Source organism: Calypte anna, chromosome 11, assembly GCF_003957555.1.
Source record: "Calypte anna isolate BGI_N300 chromosome 11, bCalAnn1_v1.p, whole genome shotgun sequence".
NCBI lineage: Eukaryota > Metazoa > Chordata > Aves > Apodiformes > Trochilidae > Calypte > Calypte anna.
The window spans coordinates 6,846,111-6,866,846 of NC_044257.1; the positions used below are offsets into that span (position 1 = coordinate 6,846,111).

General features: G+C 42.8%; 1 protein-coding gene across 3 annotated transcripts in view; it reads left to right on the plus strand.

Annotated features, from left to right (window-relative positions):
- The window catches only part of ZNF423 (zinc finger protein 423), a 228,052-nt gene that overhangs the window by 65,902 nt on the left and 141,414 nt on the right, over nt 1-20,736 (plus strand). For 2 of the 3 annotated variants that reach the window (XM_030457953.1, XM_030457954.1), the window contains one exon: nt 2,110-2,310. In XM_030457953.1, coding sequence (XP_030313813.1) covers nt 2,110-2,310 — 201 coding nt within the window. Of the gene's footprint in view, nt 1-2,109; nt 2,311-5,178; nt 5,260-20,736 lie in introns of all 3 variants that reach the window. The other variant, XM_030457955.1, reaches the window with a different exon arrangement.

The window sequence follows — 20,736 nt, forward strand, 5'->3', positions numbered from 1 at the left end:
CCAAGTACATATGACAAAATGGAAGTGATAATTTGAATATGGACATTAAATTATGTGTGAAGTAAAGCAAAGCTAACATAGCCTCCAATGTTGCTTAATTGGTGTGGTAGTAGAATAAAGAGAACCAGAATCATGTGTTTTTCTATTGCAATACATTTTTATTTAAGGAAGAGTCTAATGGGGTTCAGCAAACAGCATTTTATTGAATAAACATAGTACAGATGATGACTTACAATATGGAGAGCTTAGTGAGTGGTACTTTTTATACCTAAATCCTTAAATTCATTACTGCCGTGTAAGTGGCACATCTGATTTGTTAAGATGAACATTATATTTAGCTTCTAATGGAAATTTTGTAGTGGAAAGTTATGTATAATTTAACAGTAAAAATCCTGAAAATGGGCAGATCAGTTAATTGCCAAGAGGGATGCTGTGATACACCACAAGCAGGCATTGATTTTTAATATTTCCGTTGCAATTCAAGAGCACGTCACGTTACGAGCACTCCGTGGAAAACTGTGGAGCATTTTACAGTGGCTGATTTATGTTATCATGCACAGTGCAGAAGATGGTATAAAATGTACTGTGGCTGGATAAGTGGTAGCAGAGCCCGACTAATGTGTGTGTCTGAATTGCAGTGCTTGTGCTCACCAGTTTTTGTCTTTAATAGATTTTTTTTCAGCTTTGTTTCATGTTCTCAGCATTGGTTGTCCTTAATCTTTTTGACACTGATCTAATTTTCAAAACAATTCATCTCTCTGTTCACTGGCGTCTCCTTAATAGTTTAAAATCCAAACACAACCTGAACCAACAAGGTGGCATCTCCCTCCTGCCTGGCTTGAGCAGCCCCTGGGCTTCAGGGTCATCTGGTACTGGTCAGCAGTGTAGAAGGATTTCTTCTGCTGGAAGTCGCCATAGTTCCATTTCATTTTGCCAGATGTTTTCTCAGATCTTCCCAAACTATCAACAAGGTGTATCCAGAGCAAATGAATGCTTGGGGAGGCAGGTGAAATGGTGCACGTGTAGTGCCTGCAGCTGCGCTGTTGGTGAGATGCATGTAGAAGAGGTGCAGGCATCTCTGTCTCAGCTGCTCACCAAAGCCTGGTCAGCACGGCCTGCATATCTAACTGATGCTCTCTCAGTAGAGACTTAGAAGAGCTTTTTCACCTCTGCTGCCTCTCCAGAGAGCCCAAATGAGGGCCATCCACAGTGCTGCATAGAGTCATTGGGCATGACTAGCCTCAGGCATGTCTGGGTGGCCACCATGGCCAAGAGAGTGTTCTGGAGTCAGGATGCTGTTGCAAGCCTATCCCTCATGCCAGGCTGCTGAGTGCATGCTGGAAGGTCTGCCTGTGGGTGTCTGCCCATGTGCAGGGACCTGCCAGCTGCACAGCCCTGGGGGACATGGCCCCCTGTACCAGGCTGCTTCTGGGCCACCAGGGAGCCTCCTTGTATGCTCACATGCATGAAAACTTGTGGGTTTTGGGGCAAAGATGTTTTTGCCAGCCCATGTCACAGAAGAAGATAAAAAAAGTCTGAGAGACCTGAAAATCAGATGCAATGCTGTGTTTCCCAGCACAATGCAAGGCTCTTCTGCCCAGCAGAGCACCTCTTGTTAGTTCAGTGGGACCTTTGAAGTCCTGGGGTGTATGTGTGCTCTGGGGATCTTCAGCTAGATAACTTTTTTTCTGGTTGTTACTAATATTTGGGCTTGGAGGTGGTGGGGAGAGGAGAGCATTTAGAATTAAAATTCATCACATGCCTTGTCTTTGCGGGCTGTAATTAATCTTGCCAGTTTTTAAAGCTTTGAGAATCTGGTTAAGTGATAAAACACTAACAACTTTATATGACAGAGAGTTAGAGGCTCCTGCTACACACCCACCAGAGAAGATTAGGAGAGAGTGTTTGCAGGATTCACACTACGCAGCAGAGAATACAGTTGAGAATTGTTGCACTGCATGATATAAAACCCACATTAATATAATAAAAGGTGTCGGGAATAAAGTGAGAGCGGCTGTAATTAAATGTATCTTAATAAGCACAACATCCTTCTTAAAGCTCTAATTTTTCAGACCTCTCAAACTTAGAGGATGTTCTTGCTGTTGGCAGGTGGCCTGGGAGGAGAGCTGGAGAGCGAAGCAAAGGACAGCCAGGCCCTGGAAGAGAGGAACAGTGTGACGAGCCAGGAAGAGAGAAATGAGGAAGATGAAGACATGGAGGATGAGTCAATTTACACCTGCGATAACTGTCAGCAGGACTTCGATTCACTGGCAGACCTGACTGAACACAGGGCACACAACTGTCCTGGAGGTAATGTTAAACTAGCTTTACAGTTCTGACAGGTGGTTAGCTGGGTAATTGGACATAGCAACAGCTTGAGGCCTCGAGTGAGATTAAAGAATTAATAATGTAATTTTACAGTTAATGTAATTTTATTGTGGTGCCTTGGGTAGCCTTTGTTCACTCCTTTAATAAAATTAAAATAAAAGCAACAGCTTTCCAATTGGAATCTGTCAGTAATTACGTTAGACAAAAAAATATTGTGGTTTTTCTCAATGCTTAAAGTTTCAGACAGAGTATTTTTCCCTCTATCTCCAAATGTAGTAAGATTAAAAAAATTAAATGACTGATGAGTGCAGAACTCCCAGGAAGAAAGGCCTCTGAACCCTATAAAAGAACACGCCAATTTTGGAGATTAAAATTCATAGGGCGAGTTTTGTAATCCCACCCTTAAAATACACCATTCTCCCTATGTTGGTAGTGCATCACCTTTTGAATTTTATGGAAGTGAGGGCAGAATTTACCCTATGCTGATCTTCATTTTACTTTCTGTAAAGTAAGAAAAAGCTCAGAGCATTGGTGTTAACAATTGCAACATATCTTAGCTTTAAATGGCTGCCTTTGTATGGCCAGCAGTAGCAGGAGGGATTCTGCAGAGAGCATTAAGCCTGTTTATGGGGACAGTAAAAAGCTTTGTAGATTTTAACAAAGATAAAATTTTATGAGAGGGAGTGCATTATGTGTTGATATGTGTTTAAATCAGAAGTTCTCATCCTTTGCCTTCCTGGAATTAAATACTCTACCATGACTTTTTCTTCCACACTCATTTAAATTATTTTTAGGCAGTTGCTATTATGGCAGACAGACAAGTGGAAGCTGGCAGAGGGCAGAAGGGTTACTTTCTCCTCTGGTGCTGCAGTATCCCTTTGTCTTACCCCTGAGTGCATATTCTTAATATCGACTTAATTTGTTTGGTAATTAGTCCATGTTTTCTACTCTCCTTTTTGGGCTTAAGTAAAATGATTTTCAGTGAATTAAAAACACGCAGGAAACAGTACAGCAGGGGAGGGTGAGGGTAGGGGAGGGATGGTTTACAAAGGCATTTTGTCATAAAAAGGCACTGTATATCAATCTACATATAAATGAATAGGTGCTAATTATCTTCACCTGAGGATATCCCCGTTCCAACCAAGAGTGCCTGTTTTCCATTTAATTTAATCTAGTGTCTTGAAATGATATAAAGTAAACAGAAAGATTGCATTCATGTATTCTGGAATGAAAATGCTTCCATGAAGACAATCTGGAATATTGCTTGATATTTACATATCTCACCTTGAAGAAAAGAAATGTTTCAGGCATATCAGTTTGTTTGATAGCTATAAGAATTTTTGTTCATGAAAAGTGCACATCTTTGTTAATTCCTCTGAAAAGATTTGCACCACCAGGGTGAAATTCTGAAGACAACATTAGCAAGTGTGGTATTTTTAAAGTTATTACCCCACAAAATAAGCTATTTGACTCCTCTTGCCTATAATGCCTGCCTGACACATCTGAGGCTGTAATGCAGATCTTGAGCTCTTGGCAAACAAGCTTTTCATGTCTTAATCTGAAGCAGGGTTTTCAGTCGTGTCTACATGGCTCCAGATCAATACAGGTAATATTTGTAGTGATAATATCACTAGGCTGATAATACAACATAACTAATGACTTCCTTTGGGATACTAAAGTTAGGAAGGTATTGTAGCTTAGGAGTGGTGCAGGATTACAAGAAATCACTCCAAAGAATTGGATAAACCATCTATTTCTCTGGAATCCCTTAGAAATTCATTATGGCATGCTGAAGTTATAATACAGTTTGAACGCAGCTGCTTTGACATGTAAGGAGGAAACAAACAACCATTTCCCCCTTGCCTTTTCATGTATTTCAGGCTTGTTTCTTTGAGGACAAAACACCACTGAAATCTAGACATCTTCAGTAGCATAAGTGTGTGGCATTCCTTTTGATGTCAGTGTGGTAGAGATGTTTTCCTTCTGACAGAATTAGGTGCTTTTTATACCTTTTGCTTATGACTGATGTCTGTGATTGCAGGTTGTAGTTTTCCAGTGTCTACAGGGATCTGAAATGGGTCTAAATGGGGCCAGCTTGTACTGAAAGAACATCACATTTCCTTACTAGCTCATGTCTTCCCTTGCCTCCCAGCTTGCCCCCACAAATAAACTCTCCTGCAGCAGTCCTGGAAATAGTGCCTTGAACAACTAGTGAGAATTTAAAAAACTACTTCAAGAATAAACAAACACACCTTGTGTACACATTGGACATACAAGCTTTTGAGATTAATTTAAAATTCACTGGTGTCCCCATAAGTAATTACCATTGGTGTCATATGCAGTCTTTTTCATACATCTTTTTGCACACTGCTGTTACAGTGTAGGTGTAATAGCATGATGCTGTCTTACAGCATTAGTGACAAAAGTAAAGAATTGCACATGGATTTACAAATTATTGTGTCCCCCAGCCAGCACCAGAAGCTGCATACATCAAGCAACGACTCTGCAGTATGTCATTATCTGGTAACTGATGCTGAGTTGTTTGTTGTCCGATGAAAACTGGCTAAAAAGCCACAAGATTCGCTGTTTTGCTTGTGTATTAATCCCCCTGCATTAGCCTGGGTTCAGTTCCAGTATTTGATTGTATTATTTGTGCTTCCTCCTCCCAATATAATGACTTTCCTACCAGGGGTCAGAGTATCTTCATATAAACTTTTTTTCTTCAGTTTCTGAACTGAATATAGAGTGTTTTAAAGCAAATTAGTGCATCAATGAAGTGGACAGAAGTAGGTTATGGTGGGGTCTCTGAGCATTTCATGAGGTCCTCTTCTGTTGTTGATAACTTTACAGGTTGTCTGTTTCAAACAGCAGCAGAGCTATATATGGATATTGCCAGCTTGGAAGCAGCTGAGTTTTCTAAACTACTGTACGGTAGGAACTAGTTTATAATTAAAGTCTTGCAGTTGCTCCTTTTAAATGCCCTGTAACTTGTACACTAGGCTTACGTTTGAAATGAGGTATTATAACTGTTCCATGCTAGTGTATAATTTTGCACTTTCTTGTATTTCACCTGCTACAAGAATTATAATTGCCACACAACTGTATGTGCAGGATGCTTATCCCAAAAACCATACACGGCAGCTTGTCAAGAAGTGATGTCTCATGAATGTTTTTGTCAGTTGGCACTTTGTACTTCCCACTGATAATGAGAGACTTCTGACGTGTTTCCAAAATTAGCCATCCCCAAAATTGTAATCTTTTTTTCCCACCTGATTGGCAAGTCAGAGATTTTCTATCTTTTTGCCGCTGCTGTTGTTGCTTCTTTAAATTAACGAATTACTGATCATCCTCCACAAAAGAAACTGAAATACAGTTGTGAAAAAGCAGTGTGGAAACTTAATTATACACCTAGTTTATACAGCTGTGGCTCTAATGACCTACTGGCCCTAATTACTGTGTTGTGGCTCAGTCTGAGTGCTCTTGTCCTTGCCAGAATTCTGCTCCTTTCTCTTAACCTGACTAGTGTTTCAAGCTAAAAAAATAACGTTCCCCCCCCTTTTTTTTTTTTTTTGTTTTCTACACTGTCATGCTGAAATGCAGTTTTCCTTCTTTCCAGAGGTCATAGCAGTGTTTTAAAATTGGCACCAGAAAAGCGCAGTAATATCACAAACTGTAAAAACATGGATTTTCCCTGGAGTCCTCAATTCTTGCTGTCTAGATCTGAAAACGGGCACCGGGGCAGTGTTTTTATTGTCAATCACTTGGAGGGTTCTGAGAGCAGCCTCTTGTCCATAGTTTGTCCCACAAGTCCTCCCTCCTCCAGGTGCAGGGGCAGCTGCCTTGGCCATGGTGCCTGGGTGCTTCTCATGTCTCCCTGTAGTCAGAATTCGTGCCTGTCAGTGCTGAGAGCTCTGAAACTCCAGATTATTTTAGGGGTGCACTTGGCTGAATGGCACGGGGTCTGGCACCACACAGGTGAGCCTTGACTTTACCTGGAGGTTCCCAGCCAGCCTGAGAGGAGGCTCTTTCCAGGACTTCTGCCTACACATACCAGAAAATGAGTGTGCTGGTAAGGTGCTGGGCTGCCAGGCTTTCTATGCAGGTGCTCAGTGAACGGTGTATTTATCGTGTAGAACATAGAGCATGTTTCCACACCTGGATTTGGATCTGAAGTCAAACAGAAGCACAGTTGCAAATTTAACAACAAACCAGGCACACGGTAACCTTGCCAGTGCAGTGGATTTGCAGCACATCCCGTGTTTCCTGAGCCAACAGCACTGGCTCCGCACCCACGCAGGGTGTCTGGCACGAGTGGGGGCTGCCTGAAAGGTGCTTGCAGTGTAGTGCTGAATGTATTGCCTACATTTGTGAAAGTTGTGCTCGGTGTTGTGCTCCCTAACAGCGTTGCTCATCCAGCGGATCGGAGGCTCTTCCTTCAGGTGAAGGTAGGTGAGAGCCCTGGGCTGCTCCTCTCTGGCCAGGGCTCCGTGGCCCCGCACTCGCCCCTTTGGCAGGGGGTGGCTTTAGTGGGGGGGGGGGGGCTGAGCCTCAGCAATCGCTCCCTGGGCTGTCTCTTGGCGTGCCGGTGCCCGTAAGGATTTGCCGTGGGGGTGACGTGAATTTCAAACGCTGCCTGCTTGTCACATAAACCCCCAGCTCGGGATTTGCTCCGTGGCTTCTCGGAGGCCCCTCCGCAGCGGGGCAGGCGCGGAGCCCGCAGCAGCTCCCCGGTTCCCCAGCCCCACCGCAGCCGCGCGGGCTGCTCGCCGATAAGCGCGTGCCAGTGCGGCAGTCGCCGCCCCCGCACATCCCCAGTGCCACCTTTGTGCCGGGTCCCTCCGGGGACAGTGGCGAGGGAGGCAGCACCAGGCGCTGCGTGTGCAGATAGGAGCGGTGCCAGCGCTGGCCCTTTGGCTGTGGATAACCAAAAGCCCTGGTAGGAGGGGAGGTAATGAGCTATCCCTGTCCCTTCCTCAGCCTCCACGTCGGCAGCACTCATCACGGGTGGCCGGGCTACGTGTTCTGAGGCTGCACAAGCGTTTTATTAGCGATGATGATGTCTTTCTTCAAGCAGTAGATGATTTTTACACAGGAAAATTGTTTTCCCTGTCATTTTTAAACATACGGCCCAGTGAGGAGCTGAGGATGACACGTTAGCGTGCTTGTATTGGCAAGGGACTGTTTCATTCTTGCTAGTTTAATGGAGTTCTTTTATCTACTTTTATCTAGTTCAAAAAGTAGTCTGCAAAGTAAGCACAGGTATACATGAAAACAGAGAGAAGAAACTGAGCACATGTTTTAAATGAGGGCCTCTTAAAGAAAGCACGTGTTCTTTTGAAGTCTTGAACAGTTTGCTACTTGGCTCTCGCCTCCTACTTTGTTGCTGCAGCAGAAGTGGGGAGATGAACAAAGACTGAAGCCCCCCAAACGTTGCAGAGCCAGAGCTGACTGCTGGGTGCCAGCCGTGAGAGCTCCCATGTGCAGCAGGACCTGCTGGTTCCAGAACTGGAACCTGTCCAGCTGTTCCCCCCAGTTCCAGGGCTCACACAACACTTCTTGGGCACTGGGGGTGCCAGAGCTTCACCTCCCCTCCTCCCCCTGCTTCATATTTCTGTTTGCAAAGGATAATCCATCACCATGTTACAGCAGAGGGAGCATCGTGTGGGTCTGTGTAGGGAAGGTTTGTTTCACAGCATTGTAGAAATCTAAGTAAATAATAAATGCTTTCTTGAAAAAGAGGAGGGAGGAGGCTCCGTCCAGGGCTGGAGCCTGCTGGATGCTGCAAGGGCAGCTGTGCCTGCAGGAAGGAGGATCACTGCTGTCATCAGCAGGTCCCAGCACTCAGGAGGTTGTAGACACAACCCAATATGTGAAACTCAATTCAGAAATGCAGTGAGGATAGCCTGGAGACTACAATAGATGGGTGCTTGTTATAAACTGGCGTTTTATAATGCCTTAGAGAGCTTGGTGGAGGATGTGATGGGGTTGTCCTGTCTCAGGCAGACAAGAACATAGATTATTTGTGTCTCAGGCACTGCTAAAGGGTGTGCATTGCCTTTCTGTGTGCTGTTGAGGGACAAAACTGTGTTGGCCATATCAACAGCCTTGGCAGATTCAGAGCTGTCAGGATGAGCAATGAATGAGAGGTGCGATGAAAGTGTGCCCTTTTTTTTCTCATTTCTTCCCTTACCAGGCCATCAGGTACATAGTTTTCATATAAGGATGGCTATATGGAGCTAGTCTGGTGGTCCCATAGTGCTGTTTTCCCAGAATATTTTCCTAGCTGTCAGAGAACCTATCTGGGCACTTGGTGCTTTTTGTTAAAATTCCTCATATAAGCTTCTTCCATGAATTTCTGTTCTGAAGTTTCTTCTCGAAGCAAGGTATGCATTTAGCATCTCCTGCAGTGGGGACTCAGAGTTCAGCTATGCATTAGGGAAAAGTATCCTGTTTTGTTCACTTCAGCTTTGTCATGTGCTCTCATATGATACTCTTCAGTTTTTCCAGTGGAGGAGACAGCAAGCTATTGTCCACTTTCCACCTTTTCCACCCACCCATGTCTGAGCAGACTTCTTTTGCTGCCCCACGGTCTCCAAATCCATATTTGCAATCCTCTTACTGATATCTCCCATATCTTGACCCAGAATAAGAGACTGAGGCACATGGGAAAGCAGGGCTGGGAGGACAGGGAATGGGTAAGGGATCTTCCTCACCAGTACTAGAGATGTGGTCACATTTATGTGTCTGTTGGGGCTCCTGAGTAGGAGGTGAGGAACAGTACTTGTTCTGGTGTGAAGACCTGGCAGACAGAGAGGTGATACCTGGCTGTGTAGGAGAAAAACAATTAATACTTCAATGTTTATTAAGGAAAAAAAAATCCACAGCAGTGCATTTCAAGCACTCATCACACAGCATAATTTTGCTGTTGGAAGTAGTGGGATTTAGAATGTCTAATGTTAATTTCTTTGAATGTGTAGAATATACATGGGGTTTGTTTTTCTTTGTTTTTTAAGTAAATTAAAAAATAAAGGACATGTTTATGCAAACATTGTCAATAATTCCTATCTTTCACTTTTTTTTTAAAACAAGCTCTAGAAAAAAATCTCCACAGAAGTTCTGTAGTGCATATTTGAATGCTTTTGTTGTAGCCTCATTAAACTTGGCTTGTCTGCAGATACAGCTGGCATGTTATTAACTGTGCTCCAGGCTTGGGGAAGCCAGAAAGCAGCCTCCACCCCCCCGGTGCTGGCTGGCTTTAGGGAAACCTGCCAGCATGGGTTGGTCCTCTTCAGCTGGCTGGCTTTGGGAGTGCTTGCTGGAGCATCTCTGCATGGCCTCTGGGTCCAGGAACCCAGGGCTCTGCCTGCCTCAAGTGCTGACTGGAGGGAGGGCTGTGCAGTGTCCTCCCTGCTGGCCAACAGCCTGTACCTGTGTGCTGTGGCAGTCCCTTGCAACCAAGATGGATCCACCAAGGTAGGTGCCATCCCGTGGAGAGCCTCAGCTGGGTGTCTGCTTTCTCCATAGGGCTCCTCTGCCTCTCTTTACTCTGGGTAGGCAAGAAGCAAATTTGCAATTGTCTGCTGAACAGCTTCTCTGTTCTGAACAAAGGCATTATTGGAATGAACCAGTCAAATAAATTGAAAAAGGGAATTATTTTCCCTGTACCTGCTGGAGATGCTGTTGCTCTCCATGTGGGGTTTGTATATCAGAAGACCTCCACCAGAGGTCTAAGCAGCTTCTGAATTTCTTTGAACCTTTGGTACCAAGTACGTACCTTTTGGATGCTCTTTCATTTAAAATAATTTTAATAGCCTTTCTAAATAGTAAGGTGAATAAAACAGAAAATTAATTTCATATTCAATTCAAAATAGTTGAAAATCTATTAAATAGAAATGTAAGTTAAATAATGTGCATTAAATGTAGGTAATGTTATTCAAACTTCTTTGTTATTACAATTATCATTGTCTTAACTAAGGAAAAAAATGATTTGGGGATTTCAAGGCACTTGGTTTTTTCATATTAATACTTCCTAGGACATCTGAGTACTTTTTAATTTTTAAGCATTTAGACTAGCAAGTCCTTTCTGAGACAAGGAAGTACTATCTTTATTTTTATCATCATGGAATGAAGAAGTCACTCTAATCTGGCTTTGGATTTGATTGTTACTGGAAGTGGCATTCCTTTCCTTCCCTGTCCTTCCTTCCCTTCTTTCTGTGTCCCACCTTATACTGGTACAAGGTTTGTATTGTCTTTCAGAGCTGACATAGCTGACAATTAAAAGGGTCAACATGAGGGTGATAAGAGGTCAGGGTTTGTGACAGAATTCAAGACATTCCCCTTTAACAGCCTGAGTTATTTTGGACAGAAATGAATGTAACTATGGCTTCACTGATTTGCCTAATGACATGCATGAAATTGGTGGAAGAGCCAAGGTTTTTAAACCAGGTGGGTTTTGTTGCTGGTGACACCTGTAACTGTGGGGATGAGTTCTTAAAGGCACCATTTTTTTTATTTTTATTTTTTTCTTGGCAACTGGGCCCATCTCTTCTTTATACTTCTTTGAAAATCTTTCTTAGCATAATAGCAGAAGACTTTTTGGCTCCTCCTTATGTTGATACTCAATTACTGTTAGCCTTGCTGAAGAGGACATAAGGAAAGGCTGAAGAAGCCCATCACTTTTCTCTTCTCTGGGGAATCTGTTACATTAAACATTTGAATAGATTTTTGAACATAATTCCCAGTCATTTCCTCTACAGTGAACTCAGTTCATTCGTGCAGACTTTGTACTTAATGATATCTCTTAAAATAAATGAGATTTGATATAACTTATCTTAAATGGTCATTTTGGAAATCTACATCTACTAATTATTCATCAGAAAATTTGTAAAGACAGAAGTAAAATAAATTCCCCTTTATGACCTCACAGTCTACAGAAATATAAATGTATGTATACACCTGTGTTCACTTTCTCTGAGTAAAACTGAATACAGGTGATTTACTGGGCTCCAAGTGTAGTCTAAGCAGATTTGAATTGCATTGTTCTGTCTGCATCAATAAACCATAGCAACCAACCAAGCCAAAACCAGCCAAAATTCAGCATGCCTCTAGGAGTTTTTTAAATTTATAGTGATAGCTTTTGGTCTGTCTCTGCATCATATGGGATTTTGCTTTTGGTGAGCTCTTCTGTTTATCTTCTCAGGATGCCCATTCTCTTGCCTTCCCTCTCTCTGTTCTCTGCGCTGGTGTCCCTGTGGACACCCTGTTTCCTTGCTCTCTCCTTTCTGGACTGCCACCATTTTGCATCTCTTGCTCACTGCAGTCTGTTCCCTGGTGCTGTGCTGGCCCTTTCCTGGCTCAGCATGTAGCTGAGTCACTTCACAGTTTATACACTGAAATTCCACCTTTCTGTGTTACTGTTTTCTCCTGAACTCTCAGCTGCAGTCGCTCTTTTGTCCATTGTCCCAGAGCCAGCTCTTCCTTGGGCTCCAAACACATTCAGGGTCTTCCTTGAAGTATCCCACAGGGACCAGCATCTGCAGATCTCTTTGAGGAGCTGCAAGAAATCAGACTGCTCCGTGTGCTGTTCTGGAGGCAGTCTCATCCAAGATAAAAATTAGTCAAATCTTTGTTCACAAACCCTAGCAAATTATTTAATTTGCATTCAGATTGCATCCAGATCCAACCTGGGCAGCTGCTTGATCTCACCTTGCTGCCCTTTTCTACTCCTTTCTCTCTTTCAGCCACTTGCCATGGTTTCTTTTCCAAGAGCTGTTTCATGTGGGAGTTGTATTCAGTATTAATGGTATGCAGTATAACTGGGTCTCATTTTGACCAGAGCCTCTGGTATGGATTAATAAAGCAGATAGTATTCCTTGCCTGTTTCTGGAGGATGAACTGTCATCTTGAGGAGGCAGCCACTATGCTGTTTAATTTTCCACACAAATAAGACAAATTCAACCCAAAAATTAAACCAAAAGAAAGTCAATAGGATTGTCTTGTCTCGTAGTGTAAATGAGGGAAAACTGTTTTCTGGCAGCCAGTTTAAACTCTGGAAATGCGAACATCTGGAGGGAAGTTGCTGTTTCTCTTGATTACTAGGTATACACATACACATCAGTGTTGTACAAAATAGTTCATCCTGTGTTAAACAATTCAGTTTTGAAGACCTGACTAGCTACAATTGGCTGTATTGAAAATAACTTCATTACTTTGAGGGTTCATCTGTCTTAACTGAGAGAAAAACAAGGAGAGCCAATCCGTAGAGCAAGCTGGGGGCAGTGATTTTGCAGGTGATACTGGAGTTGGGGAAAAATGCAATCTGACTTAGCAAACCTGTCTGTTTTTTTCCAGTGGCTGCTACAGACATTGGCTGTGCGTGTCCAGATCACTGAGTGACAGTCGGGAGGCTCAGCTCTCAGAGCTTGGCCACTCCAGGCAGGGGAGGGAGAGGATGGGGAGAAAAAACAGTTTATGAACTTGCCCCTTTTGAGGTAGCAAATGTGCCTTTCTCCATGCCCAGGACCATTGCTGAACAGCCAGCAGCTGCATCCCAGTCTTCTTTTCCTGTCAGCAAATGTCACTGCACAAACCTCAGTAGTTTCAAGAAGCCACTATTTGAACACAGGGAATAGAGGAAACTCATGGATAGAAATGTTGTGGTGTGTGGGCTGCTCTGGATTTTACTTGGAAGACAATGATCTCCACAAATGTTTTAAATTAGGCTATCCTTGATAATTATGGTGGTATGGAGTCCAACCAAAATGTCAGGAAAAAACAAGTTGCTGTCTTAAACAGACATGAAAAAAAATGAAAGGCTTAACTTTTGTCCTGAGGGTGATAAAACAGCACCACACAGCTGAAAATCAATCTGACCTTCACCCACGTGATGCTGTTGTCTCGGTCTGTCTTTCATTTCCTTTGGTTGAGTGAAGGCTGTGGCATTCAGTGGGGAGAAAAGCCAGAGGGAGGTGGGGAGAAAAGCCAGAGGGAGGTGGGGAGAATCCTGTTTTCTCTGGAAAGGCTTTGGTGCTTGCATAAGTTGACTCCATAGAGTTGCTGTGAAACATTGAGTTTATTTTTTTTTTAAATAATTTTTAAACTTTCTTTTAAAAGAAGTTCTTATTCTTCTAATAGCTAGCCATCACATTAAAGAAGACGTGCTGTAAAAAAAGAAGTATTTGTCATATAAAACATTCTGTTTTAATTAAACCTAGGATTAGCCAGTGATGGTATTTTGAAATGAAGCCTTCATGTAGCAACAGGAAACCTGCACATTCATTTAAAACTAGAAATTTGTACCCAAAGTGGAGAAAAAAGGACAGTTATTTCTTTTCAGAGATATTTTAGCATTCTATGTTGCAGGCTTTGCACACGCAAAGAGAAGGTTCCCAGATACATGTAAAGTTTTGTATACATCAATGAACCAACAGCTAGGACTTGTGTATAAGCAATATTATTGATTTTCAAAACAGGTACAGTTTCAATTGGTGAACTAATCATTTTGCACAACATCCTGCACAAAGTGGTTCCCACCTCATTTTCCCAGAGACAGAGAATGAACTAATTGAATGGGTAAAATTCTGTGCTCTTCAACAGCACCAACAAAGGGGAAAACCATGTGCATAAGCCCATTTTAATACTCTTTTTTACATCTTGAAAGCAATAAAATGCGCAGTTCATAGCTGTTCATCCAAATCCCTGTTTCTTCCATCTACATTGAATCTAAATGTGACCCAGAGGCAAACAGTTGCCAGATATTTCTTTTGAAAAACAGTAAGTTTTCCATGCAGGCATGACAAAACTAAGATTGCTGTAAGTTCTGCATACCTTAAACTGCAGTTTTCCGGATTCATCTCATCGCATGGAGATAATGTCCTTTCATGATATAGTCATAAACTACTCTGTTCCTTTATATTTTTGTGCTATAGGTACCTATCTAGCATGGAGAGAGTTAGGGATAGCTGCTATTTTCTTTGTTCAGCAAATCTTGCCTGTTTTAGGAGCATCTATAAGAAATATCAACTTTTTTTCAAAAAGATAAAGATGGAGATTAGATTTAGCTTTAGAGATTAATCCCTGCTTTGTAAAGGTTAAGAATGAAACAATTTGCTCATTTATCTATTTGGGATGATGGAGATTAATTTGTGACTACAGCTTTTTATGTAAGTGTGGTTTGCCTGTGTGCCAGCCATCACGGACACTATTTTACATGGCATTGAGAAAACCCCAAAGACAAATGTGAAAGATGTTGGGACCTTTTTCTGGCCAGCTCTGCTGCTCAGGTCTCCATGTGATATATCAAAATGCTATTTGCATAAATGTAGATTATAATAAGTTATCATTCTGATTAACGCCATTAACTGCTTAACTACTGTAGAAATTGGCTTCCAGAGTTGCTTGATCATAGCTGTTGCTCTCCACGTCATTCCATTTGCTGTCTCGCTGGGGATAATGGTATGCAAGGGAAAGCAAGGAGGTCAAGGATCTTTTTGTTTAGTCTCCTTGCACATTAAAAGTTCTATTATGTGTTTGTATTGCATGTGGTTTCCAGTCTGTTGGCTACAATGCTTTCAAAATCCATTGATGATGAGTTTGTGAAGCTAAATATATCTTGTGGGTTATGACTACCAAGCTATCACTTCTCCAAGCAGTCAGGGCCAATATTTAGCAAGTGTTTTGCCGAATGAGGGATTTTGAAACCGAGTCAAATGATCTTTCAAAAGGGTTAACAGAAATGCTAATACAGCAGATGACAGCAAATAGCTTGGTCTGAGCTGATGGTGGGGTTGTGTGGAGCCATGCGATGATGTTTATGGGGAAGTGGGTCTCAGGCTGGGGTTTTTGATGGGTTTTTCTGTGGGTGGGGGAGGGCTGTGGTATTGTTGTGAATGACACAGCCACCACAAAGCTGAATGGAGTTAAAAAATCAGTGTCCTCTACAGCCATCCCTTTCTCTGCCCCAGAAAGAAGTAGGTGCAGCATGCTGTGGCAGGGGCATGCATGGGGGCCCTGTGCAAGCTCACCTTGAGGCCCCCCAACAGCATCAGAGCCACCCAGCTGTCCCCCCATGGCTGGCAGGGCAGTCGGGTTCTGCCGGGACCTCGCTGCTGCTTCTTGCCCGACATTTAAGGGAATGCAAAACCAGACTGCAGGATGCAGCCACATCCTAAGGGCTGGCACAGCCGCCTTGCTTGTTTTCATTCTCCAGCTAGTAGACTGACCTTTTAAAAAAACAGTTTCAGCTGCTGTGAAACAGTGACAATAGCTTTAATAGATTTCATTTTGGTATGAAAAAGCTGGGGTTACGTTTTGAAAATGTAAACTAGCAGCCGTAAACCTGGCTGCAGCAGTTCGTGTTTTAGCTGAGTGTTTCAGGCCGCGTACAAACTCAGGCAGATGTCACTGCCTCCCTGCCAGGCATTAGCACAAGATACTGATTTTCTTTTAAAATGAAATCACAGATTTTATTTTTTAAAGCAGTTTATGTTCTGACTGCATGAGTACCTTCACACCTGTCAGTTCAATCCAGTGCGCTCGCTCCCAAGGGTAACCTGACATCTGGGAAATTCTGCCTCAGCCCAGACTGATCCCCTCTGCAGCATCTTTTGTATTTTAAATTGAAATGGAGTTACACCATCACACATCATCCTTTGCATCATTCTGTTCTGCTCCAGCATATTCCTGCTTTTATAACTTTTGGTTTAAATCCTGATCCTGGGCTATTTCAGGAGTGTTGCAGTTATCTGTAAGCTGTCTTGCTTTTCACTGTGGGGCTGGTAAGCTCAAAAACATCTGCAGGCAGGGTCAGTCCAGCTTGCTAGTCTTTAGAGGATATTTACAAAGTTTCATAAGGCTTGGACCCATACCCACACCCATCCTAAATGCAGCGTCTACAGATTTATCCCCAGGAGCCTCTTACAAGCTTTGTTTGTATTGCTATCTAGAGCTATCCCACTGCAGAAATCCTCAGGAGAGAGAAGTGGTCAAGAGTACTTAGAAACATCTGTTAAAAATTGAGACAAACACTGCACTGTCACTAGAAGCATTTGGGATGGGGCGAATGAAATTTATCATGTGGTGCTACAGGAAAATGGACGTTTTTTTGTTCTTCACTTTTCCTTGAAAATCGATAGTTTGGTCAGTAGATACAGGAATATGACCCTGCAGTATACACTTGGGGCAGAGAGCTGCTTTTTACCAATGTCACAAACCCACTTGAGAGCCAAACCTCGCAGTCTTACAGGAGCACTGTTTCCAGAGTACTTGTGACTGATTCATCACAAGCTTTCTACTCGTCTCAAGAAACCCTGCATGAAGTGTGCAGACCTAGAAAGCGACATTAAGAGAGAAAGTGACTTCACTGTGACTTTTTATTGCTTGCCATACTCTAGGCAAAAGGGAAGAAGTTGTAGCAACAAAACTAATGGATGAACTCTGACTGGTTTTGTATGTGGCTACATATTGGATTCAGTGAGTATTTAATGAATACTGGTGTTTGTCCCCACTGATGTATCATGAAGTCACAGGCAATTTGGCAGAAAAAACCCAAGTTTTCTTACTTGAGGACAGACTTTCTATGACGTCACATTTCTCTATCACAGTCCAGCTCAGACCCCCACCTGACCCCGTTACCCACAGAAAATTCTCATCTCCCTTTTCCATCCTCTGCTTATGAGCTGTGCTGTTTGGTGGGTGGCACGTGTGTGGGCTGATTGCTTAGGACAGACCCAAAAGCTGTGCTGGCTCTGTTCTCAACCTTTCTCTCAGCAGAGACATGAACTGGGGTCTCTGTCCTACCCAATCAAAGGTAGGTTCACCAATCTTAGAAACTCAATTTCTATAAAAGAAACTCAATTTCTCTCAGAGCTCTCTATCCCCAGTCTGGTGTGATTCAAAAGTTAATAGGAAGGGACAAACAGTTAAGACATATGACAGGCAATATGGTCACATAAACCTTGTTTTCCTGGATGCCATACTGAAAAAAATGAACACAAAGCTCCTGAGAATAAATAAGTCACTTCAGATTGAGACTTGATGGACAATGTTGGCTTTGTTACCACTCTGCAGGTAGCAAGGGGATAGGGTTAGGGGAGAATTTCCAGAAACGTAGGAGAGTTGTTATCAGAAGGGTAAAGCTTCTTCTGCCATTCCCCCATAGTGGACCACAGATTACCTTGGTCCCTCCTCCTTAAAGAAGCCTTTTGAGAAAAAGTCTCTTGTGACAAGAACATCTCTCAGGCCTTTTCATCTGTGAACTGCCAGGTTAAAGGATAGGGCTAGAGAACAAAAGATGTTCAGATACCACAGACAAGCTTTTGTAGGATCTGCCACATCAGCTGTCTCTTATAAGGTCTGCTGTATTTTCTGTTGATGGTGCTGTTCCCCAAGGAATTCCCCACAGCTGGGAACACCTGCCATAACCCACACTGATATTTTCCTCAATGCCTTTCATTTCTGCATACAGATGGAGCTGGGCTATCACACACTGTCCTTGCCCTTATTCTTTTCTGCTCCTTGGCAGTCACAGCTTTTCTGTCTAGGAGCTTTCCTCCCACTCTCCTCTCAACCTTTTTCAGGAGGGGCTTTGCAATAATTTATAAGCTTGCTTCTCCTGTTTTCTGACATTTTCAGTGTAGTCTGTGTAAGAAAGAGGAAAGCTAAGTATATGTTCTCTCTCTTTACAGAGAAAGCAAAACTTGAAGGAAATCTTGCTGGTCTGTGTTAGCAAGATAATCTTGGGGTTTTTAGGAGGCAGGGAACTCTCCCTTTCACATCAATGGCCTTCTGCATGGGGAAAAGTCTTATTGGCCTGTAACCACCTCTTGCCTTTGATGTGTTTTCAGATCCAGGAAGGGAAGGCAGCCAACTTGCTTGCATGCTTGTCAAGGGGGGGCTGGCTGTCCTACTTATCCTGTATTCCCCCTTGCCATCCTCAAGTGGATTTTCTCTCTACTTCCTGCTACCATATTTTAGAGTTAGAAGCACCTTGTGATTTACCTCCTGCTCTTCATGTTCTGGGGCTTGAGATTTCCAAAATACATCATGGTAAAAGGCAAAGCTCTAATGATGAGCACTGTAGCTCCTCTGGAGGCATCCTTACATTATTTGAATGATATAAATGTTTATTCAAGCCACAGAGAAGTATCTTCTCATTTTGCTGCTGCAAATTGGTGGGATGAGTGAGTAACTGTTCCTCTGGAAACAGTAAAGTGGTCAGGCTTCTCTGCTGCCCAGTATTACAAGTGGGATAATGCACTTAACACTTAACTCAAAATGCAGTCTTCTCTAAAAAGAAATGTATTCACCCTCCAATGTTATGCACACAGAAAATAAGCATATTTTGAATTTACCAACCTTAGATAAAAACTGATGGTTGCAGCTGAATCTCACTTTGAGTTTTTCATTAAAACTCTTCAAAGCAAGCTACAGGGTGGAGGATCTCTTGTGAGCCAAAGTTAACCTCCCTGTTCCTGCCAGTGAATCTGTATCTCCAAATGCTATACTGCCAAGTTCTCTAGCACCTCTTTTGAACATGAGTGGGGTTCTGTAGGTCAGTTTGAAGCTCTCACTTGAAACACATTCTGTGACCTAATGGAGCATTTTCTGGAACTCGAGCTGCTGTATCTGGTGGTGTTTGTGCTATATAGAGCAATGAGTCATGACTTGCTAAAGGAGAAATAAAAAGTTTCTTAGAAAACCATTCCAAAAAAAGCTAAGGTTGGTTTTCAGTGCTGTTGGTGTCTGTGGTGAAATTGGTGTGGCAAGTCACTGCTGCAGTGCTTCTAATCATTACTAGTGCCTCATCTGGATACTCTCTTTGTACAGTTTTTGGAGGCAGATTCCTGCACGGTAGACTTCCTCCTAATATGGGATATTGCTTTCATATTTTTCAGATAGAGCACCAGATATGGGAGCTTGTTCCTTGCTATACTTTTATTCTTAATTATATACTTGAATTACAAAAGTGCAAAACCCTTCACCTCCTGCTGAAATCTTGAGGAACTATGGATGTTCATCATCCTGAACAGTCAAGTAATTGTGTTGCAGACTTCACTCCGAGTTGGTTCTTTTTCATAGCTTACCAGATCATTAATGTTTCAGTTGGCTGGCTCTGAATTCATGACAGCAGAACAAGTTAACAACTGAATGTGCTACTGCAGTCTCTCAGCCAACTTGTCTGTGACATGAGTGTTTGGATACACCAGCAACAGTCAGAGCTGGCACTGTAGGGTGGGTGTCTGTGTCTGAGTGAGCAAGTAATGGGCACAGTGAAGGTGCTGCCTCCTCAGACAGGTCCCCAAGTCACCATCTGGGATTTCCACCAGTGGGGCTAACAGTCTGTATTAGCACCTTGGCTGCTGGGACTTCACTGCTATCATAAACCAATGACAACTGGTCTGGATGTGGGTAGAGCTCCTGTCAGACACCCATCCTAATGCACTGGGGCTTTCCCTTTGTGGGAAAAGGGCAAGGGACACAATTCCTCCTCCATGCCCTACGTTGGGTCTGTGATATCAAGTAGTGGGGCTGCTGATGGACTGCTGACACTGGTTGTTTCCAGTTGCTTTGCCATTTTTGCATAAAATAAAAATACAATTTATTGACAGCAAGGAAAAAAGGAACATCTGAAATGCTGTGGCTTACTTCTCAAATGTTCCACTCTTCTTGAAGTCTGTCCCTGAGAAAGAAAAGGCCATTGCACAAGGAGGTGGTAAGGAGAGATGCAGCTCTTGAGCTGTATGGCAGCTGCCTGAGATAATGAAGCAGAGCTCAGTGTGCAGGGTGATGCCCTGTGACCATGTGTAATATTAAGCTATTTATAGGACTAAATACCTGGTGGATTGGCAATGCTGCCCAGGCCAGTGACACCAGGAAGGTTGTCCCCTGAGCAATGGGTGAGCTTGTGAGCCTGTGCATAAGCCTGGGAAAGTCTCTCACATTTAAGGGGCCTCAGTTTACCTGGTTATGGAAAAGTGTGCAGAGAGTAAAACTGGGGAGTGGGGGACATTTGCTCTTTGTGATGACTTTTACATCTTTGGATAGAAAAATATTTTATGATTAGTTATTCCTTATTTCATTGGCCTGTGTGCATGGTTTACTTTTTCATTCTCAGCAGTGGATTTCTAAAACCTATTTTACTTTCTCTCCCTTTTTATTTGTTTGCTGACATACGGTCTAGCTAATTTCCCTCTTTGGAAGTCAGACTTTTTCCAACATGATTTGATAGAAGGACAATATTGTCCATTTGGAATACGCTTCCACACCCATCAGAAAATGCCCCTCACTCTCAGCTACAAACAACTGCCTCAGAGATTTTGCTCCTTTCTGGAGAACATCGCTCTGTTTGGGGGGCAAGGGACGTGATCAAAAAGATTTAACATGAATTTATCATCTACATTTTTTAAAAGT